The 12,675-nt window shown below is 40.0% G+C and overlaps 1 protein-coding gene across 2 annotated transcripts in view; it reads right to left on the bottom strand.

Moving 5' to 3' along the window:
* Dcdc1 (doublecortin domain containing 1) overlaps positions 1–12,675 on the bottom strand; it is a 65,526-nt gene that overhangs the window by 23,610 nt on the left and 29,241 nt on the right. For both annotated transcript variants that reach the window (XM_038331248.1, XM_038331247.1), the window contains exons 8-12: positions 11,960–12,053; positions 9,602–9,769; positions 7,057–7,239; positions 2,292–2,495; positions 224–425 (exon numbers count right to left, since the gene is read on the bottom strand). In XM_038331248.1, coding sequence (XP_038187176.1) covers positions 224–425; positions 2,292–2,495; positions 7,057–7,239; positions 9,602–9,769; positions 11,960–12,053 — 851 coding nt within the window. The remainder of the gene's footprint in view (positions 1–223; positions 426–2,291; positions 2,496–7,056; positions 7,240–9,601; positions 9,770–11,959; positions 12,054–12,675) is intronic.

Consider the following 12,675-nt stretch of genomic DNA (forward strand, 5'->3'; position numbering starts at 1 on the left):
ATTGATTTATTGGTTCAGTTCTAAAACTAGAATATGTATTATTTATTTACTTACTTATTAAGAAAGTTAAGGACACTATGAGAACCTCACTTTCTCTGAACCACTTACAAAAGTCACTGGTATAATTTTGAAATCCTTGCGCTGGTGACTGGATGAATCATATTTAACTTTTTGATAACGGAGCACAAACATCACCAACTAATGCCCATAGAAGCTAACCAACCTTCTGTATTTTGAACAGCTGTCTGTTCTGTCCCAAGAGACTCCGTGCTTCTCTCTTGTGCCTCAGGGTAACTCTGGGTGAGGGTCTCACCTATGGCCCACAGAACCAAGCTACGCAAAGTGAGTATGTTGGTTCCATCTCTGGTGTAGACTTTGGAGGCTGCTCTAAAGAGTCCAAGTCGTTCCGTGCACTCTGAAAGAAGCTGCAAAGTATGAGTTGTAAGTAATGGATAGGAGGCACTTGAGAGCTGGCTGGGCAGTTACAAGCACCTACTGCTTTTGAGAGAACCCAGGTTTTGCTCCCAGTACCCACATGATGCCTTCCATCCGCAGATAACTGCAATTTCAGGGCATCCAGTGCCCTTGTATGACCTCTGAGGGTCCCAGACATGCATGACAGAACACAGAAAAATAAAAACAATGTTTTAAAAACACTAACAGGAAATAATGATGACTCTGAAATTATAACAAGCTGTCAGCCACTGTAGAAATCTGTAAAGCCCTTATTTTCGGAAAACAGACCCTGAATAACTGGTGATGTTGATTTTTGATTACAGGCAATTTTTACATCTGTTTTCTCTAAGTTAATATGAGCTGCGCCTGGCGTTGAACATTCTCTGTTTTGGAGCCCAGCAGCTTATATACGGTGATACATTTTTCCACGAGACATACTTGCTTAAAGCATGTAACATCTCCTTCCCTTTTGTTATACTATAAGATATAAAGTTGCAATACTGCAAATTGGTGAACAGTTTTAAATAAACAAATAGTTAATTTTCTAACCCACACTCTCACACATTATTCCCTCCATTTTGCAGATGTGAAAACAATTCTAAAAGCTGGCCTTGTAGGTCAACAAGATGGCTGAGACTTAGCGTGCCTGCCACAGACCAGAAGGCCTGAGTTCAATCTCTTGGATCCATGTACTGGGAGGAGGGTATCATCTACCTCCAATGGGAAGAGAGAGAGAGAGAGAGAGAGAGAGAGAGAGAGAGAGAGAGAGAGAGAGAGAGAGAGAGAGAGAGAGAGAGAGAGAGAGAGAGAGAGAGAGAGAGAGAGAGAGAGAGAAAAGAGAGGAGGCCAGTCTTGTAGTCTTGTAGCCTTGGATAAATCTTGGGGTTAATTTTTGTACTTTGCTTTGTTCGTTGAGCAATAGTTTCGTTTTGGAAAAGATTCACTTTTGTTTTTATATTTATGGCTGTCCATCTCTGTGTGCCCATGAGTGCAGATGTCCCAGGAATCCAGAAGAATGTATCAGATGCTAGTGAACTGGAATTATATACAGACTGTGTGGCCTACCAATAGGGGTGTGGAACCCAAACTGATGTCCTCTGCAAGGGTAGTAGATACTCAAAAACGTTGAGCCATCTCTCCAGACCTGAACAACAAGATCTTAATAAGAAAAGTCAATTGTTTCCAACCCCAGAGTTGAGTGTGACAGGAAGGGAGTGGGAGGAGTTGGCAGAAAAAAACTATACTGTATAAACATATAAAATAGGTTATTAAAAGTATTAGGAGGATTGTTGAGACAGAATCATCACTTTGGGGGCTCTCCTGCCATGACTGCACAGCCTCATAGGCCATCACACAATCTCTAACAACTTAAGCACCCCCCTTTTAAAAGTGAAGTGTCAACAAACACATGCTCAGAAGCTCCGAGTGAGAGGCAAATTTAATGTCCAAATGAGGGACATTAAAAAACAGACCAAAGCAAACAAAAAACCATTCAGGTGACATTCCACTTGTAGTACAGGGAACAAGAGGGAAAAGGCATTCTGTTCACAAAGGTGAAAATAGCCTGGTGGTTCCATTTTCCTACCTCCTTTACATCTTTGTACTGGGTCCCTTGAAAACCAAGGCGCTAGTTTTACATTGCTTCTAACTTTATATTCAGAGAAAAACCATCAGAAAGAATGCTTCTAGGAAAATGGAAATCTTCAACTCCTCAGCTCAAACTGGTGGATGTAGACAGGGCTACTTGCTGCTCAGCTTTGAGGTACTTCTTGTCCAGAATTCCCACCACCATTACCTCTAAGGACACATACATCATTTTATTAATAGCCACTTACCCCATGGAATGTTCCAGCCATAATCAACTTCCCATTCCGATATCCATCTCCATTTTTGTATGCAATTATTTTCACTGCTTTTTGGTAGGAAGCTACCAAGCCACTGTGGGATGTAGTGCATGTGCGTGCCTTCATCCATAAAGATGACAGTCGCTCTTCGTAATATCTTAGAGTGTTTTCAGCTTCATAAGAAGATAAATCAGCCTAGTTTGTTTAAAAAAATAATCATTTACACAAATTGCATTTTCTGTTTTGTTATCTTAGCATATCTCTACTCCCCCTTTATCTGCATATGTGTGTATGTGGTGGACCTACATTTTATAGTGTCTTCTTTATGTACCTCTAGATACCTGGTGTGGAGGAAGAAGAAAGTTGGGCCAAAAGTCCTCATTTCTCTTCCTAGCCCTCTCACTGACTTTTGAGCAGTTGTTTTGTCTTTCTGACTTGCTTTGGTTTTCTTTAAATGTTGCTATATGTTTGTTTGGGTCACAGAAGAAAGGAGACCAGGACCAAAGAGAACCGGGGATGGAAGTAAGGAAATATGAACACTACAGATACTTTCTTAATGAACAACTCTAGAAGGAGGCCATCCATTGGTGGAAGATGAAGGAGGAGGGTAGAACTTCCCTTAGAAAGCTTTCCCTAGTGTCCTGACTAGGAGCCTGCCCAGATTCACAGGCCCTGGCTGAACTACTGTAATGTAGAGGAGTCCTTCCCAGTTTCCTCTGTAAAACCAAATACCCTCAGGTTTCCAGATGACTGCTTCCTTTTTCCTTCCAGGTTACTACTTAGGGTGAGTTCACTGCAACCTGTCACTGTCCACCTTTAGTAAAAAACCGGTCTTGGGAGACAGAGGAGTGAGATCTAGAGACAGACAGGTAACCCCTGAGGGGCACACCAGGGTGGTGGGCTGCCACATTTTAGGATTACCTCCTTTGAATTCTGCTGTTTAAATCCACCCCTCCCCCACCCGACCCCCATTTCTTTACACTGTGATGTGGGAGTCCCCTCTGTGTGCTATTATTACCATTAATGAATAAAAAAACTGCTTTGGACCTATAGCAAGGCAGAACTAAAGTAGGTAGGTTTGGTAGCAGCATTTTCTTGGGTGGGCTCTGTTTGCTAGAAGCAAGCAGAAGCATGGCTTTCTAAAGAGAGGTCTTACTGATTCAGTGGTAGCAGCCTCTTGCACTTTCAAAACAGCAGCTTCCTGACCATGGGCCATGCTGCTAGCATGAACTCAGACTCTTTTGGGAAACCGAGCATTTGAATTGGGTTTATGAGCAACATGCTACAGCTTGCATGGTGACAACATGGGCCAGCTGTGTGCCTAGAGATGGGGCATTGTTCATTGCTCTCAGAGGCAGCAAGCAGCTCCACCATGCTGGGCTGGGTGAGGCAAGCAGGTAGTAAAGTATATACCCTCGTAATGGTGCAGCTTAAGTTTTAAAAAGCACTTAGCATTTTAAGAATTGCTCCTTAAGCATGGGGACTATGGGAGAGGGCTGAAAGGGAGGGGAGAGGTAGGAAGGGAAACTGAGAAAAATGTAGAGTGCAATAAAAATAAAAATAAAGATGAAAGAAAGGTAACTCCATTAACAGACCATAGATTTATAGAAATGGTTTAATTTAAGCTGTAAGAGCTAAATTAGTAATAACCCTCAGCTATTGACAAGCAACTAAAATTTAAAAAAAGAAGCACTCCTTAACAATAAAGAATTACAGATACTCAGTGGGACAGATTCAGACATAAAAGATCTCTAAATGGGTGACAATGTTTGATATATGTGCACAGGCTTGGAGGAGAGAAGGCAAAGAGTATAGATAGTTGGAAAAGAAGTAAATGGTTTTTAACAAAAGTATAAAGTCTTCAAAGAGACAGAGTACAGACAGTCATAGATTAAAGTAGTAAAGATAATAAAATAAATATTAAAAAGTAATAAAGTAAAAATAAGCCATATAAAGATGAAATTGACAGAGTCTGGATTATGTATATTATTGTGTTATCTTTGAATTTTTTGACTATGAATGAGCTAAGTACAGAGAGACATTTCATTAAATGGGCTGCTAAGCTAAACCAGCATGTATATTATAAAGGTATCATCACTTCCAAATTTGGATCTAAATATATGTTGCTTTGGAAAAGAGGTTCTTCTGTTGTTTCCACAGAGGATGAAAACCTATGGAGACTGGTGTGGTTTAATGAAACAAAACCCCACAAAGGTTGCCATGAACACCCCCGAAAATTACTACACCCAACAATCAGCAGGAAGCAGTATGGAAAAAACTACACCCATATTCCCAAATCTTGTCTATAAATGTTTCTTTACATTTAAAAGGGGATATGCTAGAGAGATTTGCATTGGTATTGATCTTGGTTTATTGATACAAATTTAAGGTCAATTTTGTTATACTGTGTATATATATTTTGGCTCTTGATTAAGGTATTGTGATTGTGCAGCTCATTTTAAAATGTAATCTGATGTAGGTGTGTCTTCTATCTATCTGATGATTTCATTGGTTAATTAATAAAGAAACTGCTTGGCCTGATAGGTCAAAACATAGGTGGGTGGAGTAGACAGAACAGGATGCTGGGAGTGAGTCAGATGCCTCAGGCAATTGCCCTGCCTCTCCTCTCTGGGACAGACGCAATGGAGCCAGCTGCCAGGTCAGACATGCTGAATCTTTCCTGGCAAGACACCACTCGTGGTGTTACACAGATTATTAGATATGGGTTAGTCAAGATGTCAGTAAGAGGCTGAAACTAATGGGCCAGGCAGTGTTTAAATGAATATAGTTTGTGTGTTGTTATTTCAGGGAATAAGCTAGCCAGGCATGTGGGAGCCGGGTGGGACGAAAAGCAGGCCTGCCCACAGCTCATCACTACAGTAATCTATAATTAAGAAATATAGGTAAATAGAGAATCATTTATAATAGTTAAGCTTGTAGTCATGTTAGTTAGATTTTCTAGATATACAGAGAAGTATTTCAGATGGATAGCAGTTCTTCAAATCTTTCAAAGACCACAGAATGTGGCATTTAAAGTGTTTTAAGAATTTAGGACTTTTCATGACAGTGAGACACATGTGCTTCTGGAAGCACCAAATTACTTCAAAAGAAGGATGGGCATTGAAGAGCCTCCTTATGGAGTTGGTTAGCCATTTGGGCAAGAAACTGCTCTTGCCTGGACTGCTTAACTGGACATGCAGGACCCACAGAGAAATGACTGCTGAACTTCCCTAAAAGTGAGATGATCCTTCAGGATTCCTGCTTCATGAGAGAGTCTGCCAGACCTTCTGCAGGACACAGAAGAAAGTGACTGACAAACTGCCAATATAGGCAGAACTGTCTTTGAAATTTCCTGCTTCATGGAAAAGTCTGCTATATACTATGGGCCTGTAGGCTGAAGATGGATGCCCCAATAATACAGAAGAACTTTTTGGGTGACTGTCCAGGTAGCGAGATGTCTCTATCAATTCTAGAGTTTCAGAAGTTGCTTACAATGCACTTCATGTTCACTTAGGTAATATTATATCCTTCTGGAGTCTTTGATGGAGTTGAAGAATTTATAGTTATAGTTACAGTTTTCCTTAGTTATGATAAAAGATAAAGTAGATATAAATATTGTAACTGTAATTCTTGTTTGATACCTGCTTGTTATATGTAATTTTACTATATTAAAGTTAAAACCTTCCTTTTTATTTAAACAGAAAAGGGGAGGTGATGTGGGAGTCACCCCTTTGTGCTGTGATTACCATTAATGAATAAAGAAACTGCTTTGGACCTATAGCAAGTCAGAACTTAGGTTGGCAAGGAAAGCTAGGCTGAATGCTTGAAGAAATAAGGGCAGAGTCAGAGAGACACCATGGCGCCACTGCCAGAGTCAGAAGCTGGAAACTTTAGCTGGTAAGCCACAGTCATGTGGTGATACACAGATTAATAGAAATGGGTTAAATTAATATGTAAGAGTTAGTCAATAAGAAGTTAGAGCTAATGGGCCAAGCAGTGATATAAGTAATACAGTTTCTGTGTGATTATTTAAGTCTAAGATTTAAATTGCATTGTCTTCTAATAGTTCTGTCCAGCCTTTGGAGTGAATTGGGCACTTTTGCTGCCACAGGCTGCAGACACCTTTCCCTTCTCTTTGTGTAGCCTTTAGGTCGGGAAGTGACTTTGAGTCTTTGCTTGGCACAGCCAGGCAGCTGGGAACCAACTGCCTCCTTCAACAACACTGCTCAACTTAAAGGGAAGATTTTCCTTTTTAAAATGGTGTCATTTTAAATTAAGGTCACAGAATGTGGCAGTGTTAGTCCCCCACCATCACCCCTAGGGCTTCTAAATGGTATTAGGCATGGATCCATGAATTCTGCCACCTAGCCTGAACTGTTACTAACAGCAACATGTCAAATCCTCCCTGAAATGCACCATGCTCATAAAAAAGGGAAAATGCTGCTGTGCCAAGCAAAGACTCAAAGTCACTTCCCGACCTAAAGGCTACACAAAGAGAAGGGAAAGGTGTCTGCAGCCTGTGGCAGCAAAAGTGCCCAATTCACTCCAAAAGCTGGACAGAAGTATTAGAAGACAATGCAATTTAAATTGCAATTAGGATAAGGAATCAATGTCTGGATGGGAAAGTGCCTCTGAGGAAGATGGAGTGGACACACAGAGGTGAACCTGAATGTAAGGCCAATCTAAATGCACCCAAGGTTCCAAATCATTGTCCCATGGGCAGTAGCAGAGCTCAGCCGGATAAGTGGGGAAGTACCTTGGCAATGCTGATGACCTTGAATGGCTTTCGTGGCAAGGACTTCTGCTCGGAGCCAGAAACACAGAAGAATGGAGCGCCTGGAAGCAGCTGTTTCCACCCCTTCTGTGCACGCATGGACTGCCCGCAAGCCAGGCACAGCATCATTGTTTCCTTTCCATCGGGTGAGAGGTAACAGTATCCCTAAAATACCGGAAAAGATGCTTCCATGTGGGGCTCCTAAACCATGAGGGGATTTTTGCAGTACTCTTTACAGCACAAGGAAAACACACGTGTCATCATCAAATGCTAAATTTAAAACCACAACCCAAATGCATTATTATGCTTCTCAATAATTAAGTTTTTACATGTATTTATTTATTTGGTGTGTGTATGCTGGGGGCAGGGCACATATGGGTGGAGGTCAGAGGACATCTTGCAGGAATTGGTTCTCTCTTTCCATCAGGTGGGTTGCATGGACTGAATTTGGGTCTTCAGGTTTGCCAGCAAATGCTTTATCTGCTGAGCTAGCTCACCAGCCCCGGTAATTAAAAAATTTAAAAGTATTCCTTAACTCTGCAATGACTTTGTAATACTGGGAACCCTAACTTCTATACAAAATCAAGATTTCTTTGAAGAATGACCAGTGCCTCTTCGGGAGCAGAAAAACTACAACATACCATCTTGTATATAAGGGACACCTTGTTGTGCACAGAAACTAATTGATCCTGGAGTTAAAGAATAAAATCGAAAAAAATGCAATAGCAAAAATAAAAGTGTCCCAAATGACTCAAAGAACGGCAGTTTGAGACTAGAAAGAATGATAATTCAAACAGTTTGACTGGATTTGAGTATGTAAGCTCACAGGAGTTCATAACACGGCTATTAATACAAGTAAAGAATGAATCGGGGATGGGACCTCATTTGACATTATGCAAAAATAATTGTGGTTGGTAGACACTGACTTGAAAACTAACCATGTGGCTGTTAGTGTAGGAAATTATTTCTAAAGGTGGCTACAGTAAAACCATTCCAATACTGTTTACATGTGCTTTCCACTGGTGACATTACTGTTCCCCTGGTCAGGAGGTACAGTGCTTTTCTCCTCTCCTCTGCGTCTGTGAGCAAGCTATGTCCTTGACATTGGCCCAATGACAGCAGAAGTAAGAGGCAAGCAGGTGCATGAAAGCAGCTGCACAGCAGCGCCTGGCTCTGTAGCTACAGTTGGAGCCCTGAGCTCACCCGGAACTCATTGGACCAAGCTTCTTGAGAAGTGGAACGGTCAGAGGGTCAATGCAAGTGGGAGACTCCATCTTGGACTATGCAGTCCTCATATGCTAAAAATCCACAAGATGATGAGAGCCACTTTTGCAGCCCTTGTCAAGACCAGCAGAGCTGCCCGGCAGAGCTCAACCCAAACTGCCACCTCACAAGAAATATACATTTTTTTTTCAGTTGATTAAGTTGATGTGCAAGAAAAATCACGCATTTCCTCTGCCTTTCCTTTCAAACTGTATTTCTGACTACTGAAATATTATAATGAGGTAATATTCTTATTAAATCTTTAGCTAATTGATGTGGAGATAAAATTGATGGATTTGAAGCAAATTATGACATTAGATGAATAGACATTGAGAAATTTTCAGGTATTGGGCTGAGGAGAAATTCCTTCAAACTACTAAAGCATCATGAAAAACAGAAGTTAGGTATAGGTTTCAGAGACCTGAGTTTCTGAAGTACACATGGCAATCCATGCAGGCTCTGTAGAAAATGGTAAGCATAGGTTTAACAACAACTTTAGTGTGAATCCTATTTACAGAAATCGTGGAGAAAGAGAACCAAGTCAAATGGCATCACATGACAGCAAATCCCAAGGCAGAGCATGCTGCCTGCCTATGGACCATGCTGTGAACATGATCCCACCTGAGGGTCTTTTTCCCAGCCTTGACTCAAACTACCAACGATAAAAATGAATTTTTAGGACAATCTAGAAAATTTGGTAAAACATAGTTTATTATACTACCCAAATGTCACTGTTCATTTTATTAATCATGGCAATGGCATGATGATTTTGTCAAAAATGATCAAAATTATAAAACTGCGTGTTTAATATAGATGTAAAATAATATCATATCTGGGATTAGCAAAAGTGTCCAAATCTTGATAAATGTGATTATCAATCAAGAGTCAGTGTGCTACTGTCTGCTTTAGAATATGTATAGAATTTTCCACAGTAAAACAAGTAGTTTTAGATAGAGGGTGTAATTTATTATACTTTCATAATTTCCTTTCATTCTTTCCTATTAAAAACCCCAGAGTCTAAGTGATCTCATCAAAAATCAGTATTCATGCCAGGCATGGTGGTGCACATGTAATCCCAACCTTGGAGGCTGAGAGAGGAGGGCTGCTAGTCAGAAGCCAGCTTGGGCTCTGTAGCAAGACCTTGTCTGAAGCAAGCAAATTAGTGCTCAGCCTTATGAACTTAAACTTCCCCATGGGGAGAAACCTCCTGCTTTATTAAATGACCCTATTTTTCCTCCATCTTTGGGAAGAGGGAACTACTTACAGGTTGATCAATGTTTTCTTTAGTGACAGATGACGTACAAAGGCCGGAGGAATTGGCTGCTGTGATTTTCCGATCCAGGGCAGTGCTGTGAAAGACCATAAATGTTCTCGTGTTTGCCACGTAGTGCCACTTTTGATTGGCAGCCCCATTGCTGTATGGCTTGTATTTCTAAAAAATGCAAGAGTGACAAAATATGGGCTCAGAGAGACGGCGAGTTTATAAGATGGTGGAGCAGGTGCTCTTTACTGGATAAATTTAGAAATACAATTACTCATAACTTACTGGAAATGATACTGTCAATATTTAGGAGTTACACACAAAGCTACATAACATTAAACATACTTGATTCACAAAAACAAAAAACAAACAACAAACAAACGAATTAAAATTTTGTAATTCCACTATTTTTAACTCCTGACACTATTTTGTAATTTTTTCTGACATTTTAAAAGGACATTAATCATTTCTTCTTAGAAAAATTATGCTTAGGAAATTAGGGAAATTCCTAAATAGTTGAACCTGCAGGACATTTTTTAAACATTTCCTCTAATAAATAAATTGGCAGAATATATGAGCACATGTGCATGTGTCGTATCTCTGTGTGTGTATGTGTGTGTGTGTGCACGTGTGTGTGTAAATTCATGAAAATATTTTAGGAAAAGGTTCTAGAATGACTATTGATTAGATCATTTAAAAGATTATGATATTAACCAAAAAGGCATTTTCAGAAACATTATTTGATTTTCTTCTTTCCCAACCATATGTGAATTTACCTATTGTTTTTATGTTTTTGCCCAACATGCATGCACAATATCTCCCTAAACACCAACTCACTAAATGAAAACACAATTTGTCGACATCTCAATACGTGCTTGATTGATATTAAAGGAAGTGAGTTTTTAAGAACCCACCTTTAAAAATTCAGCTAACTATGCAATAGAAACAGGATATGTGTTTTAATTCTATTGTTTGCACTATTATAGAATGTGATTTTGTTATTTAATTATAGCATTCTCTGAGTTATCTCAAGTGGAAGTAAATAGACATAAGCCGGCAGGTTAGCTCCAGGAAAGCATATCACGATGCCTCAAGGAACTTTATAATTTATAACTACTGTGCCTGGTGAAATGTAAACAGCATTGAAGGTCTTAGCACTAATTTAGTGGGTCAGACAACAGAGGTCCCCCCAAGATCTGAAAATCCATAGGCTAAATTCTCAAACAACAAGAAAGGATCTAGTGGCATTAACCTGAAGGGACTCATTTCCACTTATAGATACATAAATGTTTTCTCACGAACTTATTATTTAATACAAAAAAATGGAAGCGCTGGTAATGGGAAGATACACTAGAAGTTAGTCCAGATTACCTTATGATTAAGCTTATTTCTTATAAAATAAGACACATTGGGGGTGACATTCATATCGCCAACTGTTATGAAAATGAGTAGGGAACGGAATGTGCAGCCACGTGAGGCTTCACCTAGCTGTGGCCCGTGTTGAAGAGGTGCCTGGTAGGAAACATGAAATGCTATGTGTGCTGCATTTTCAGTACAAATGTCTACTTCTTATTAACCACAAGGACAGAAAACTTAATTAAGCGAACTTCAGAATCTATCCAGATTGCTGTGTCCTGATTTGGGATTCCAAACTGCAAAACAAGTTTCCTCATTAAAAACACAGAATAAAGCAAATGTTATGTGGAGATGATTATGCTGTTTGATGGGAACCAGGGTGCAGCTTCCAGAAGGCGGATGCAGAGCTGGGACGCTCTTAAGCTGTTCCTTGACCTATCAGGGAGCATCACACGTCCATTTGTGAGTGTTTGGTTCTAAGGAGGGGTGACAGAAAAGAGCTTCAGGGGCTCTGCCCCAAACTCAAATGAAGCCTGCGTTAGAGGTACTGCACGTAAGTTTCTTAGCAGAATTACCACTGAGGGCTCATGACCTCCCAAAAGAAGGACAAGGTCTCTTCCTCCAGTATCTACACCATGGGACCTTGCCTGTGCTCCCCACCAATACATTTAGGTGCACCAAAGAGCCATCACCCCCTGAGGTTGCAAGCTTCTGGAAATCTGTAGGGACAGTTTCTCCTGCTTGCCAGTGTGTGACTGTAATAACTGTCCCCACTTTTGACTACCAGAAAGCCTATATTTACCATTGACCAGAATGAACCAACCTGAGGTATCTCAACATATTCAATTTGAAGTCTAGGTAGGGTATTACAAAAAGTATTTTCACAGTGACATTCAAAACAACATTCTATGGCAGCTATCCCTTTGCTCTGTAACAAAGGGGCACGGAGTCTTGCTGCAGCTTCCGGAAAGGGCATGGCTTCTTGTTGGCTTGTGTGTATCTTACCTGAATGATAACTGGAAAGCCCTGGGCTTCATTTTGAGCCTTAGTCATAGACACTGCCAGCACAAGATCGGGGTTACTCGCGAGGTGGAAGGTCCTTAAGAAGACAGAATTAGTCCCACTAAGTAACAGACTGTGGTTAATATAATTTAATATTTAATATAATGGAATTTTTATACATTTCTGCTATGTAGAAACCCAGGTTTCTTTAGGTCTCACCAGCTTATCAGAACAAATAAGTTATGATAGTCCTATATAGATAATATCCATATAATAATTTCTGTAGAATTTATAAGCAATAGTTTGTGTTTATCATGGTTTAATAATTCCTCATAATCTATGTACCCTATGTAAATTATTGTACGGTTTCTGTCTCTAGATTCTATTCGCCCTGATATATCTTTATCGTCCATGCTGCTATTACTGAGAAGCATTGAAGATGATGAAATGGAGTTTATAGTTTTGCTGCATGTGATGGAATCCTGGGTCCATCTCTTAGTAATGTATGACATTAACAAACTCCATGTTTCAATTTATCCATCTGTACGCTGGAATAATGTGCACCCTGTGGGAGTTGAGTGAGTTAATGCATATAAAAGTAAATACCATAAGGGAAATCATTAGGTGTAATTGTACATTGCTGTGGCTTTTTAAAGTATTTTCCCGGGGCTGGATTGATGGTTCAGCAGTCAAGAGCACACACTTCTCTTACAGAAGAT

This window comes from Arvicola amphibius, chromosome 5 (assembly GCF_903992535.2).
Source record: "Arvicola amphibius chromosome 5, mArvAmp1.2, whole genome shotgun sequence".
Lineage (NCBI taxonomy): Eukaryota > Metazoa > Chordata > Mammalia > Rodentia > Cricetidae > Arvicola > Arvicola amphibius.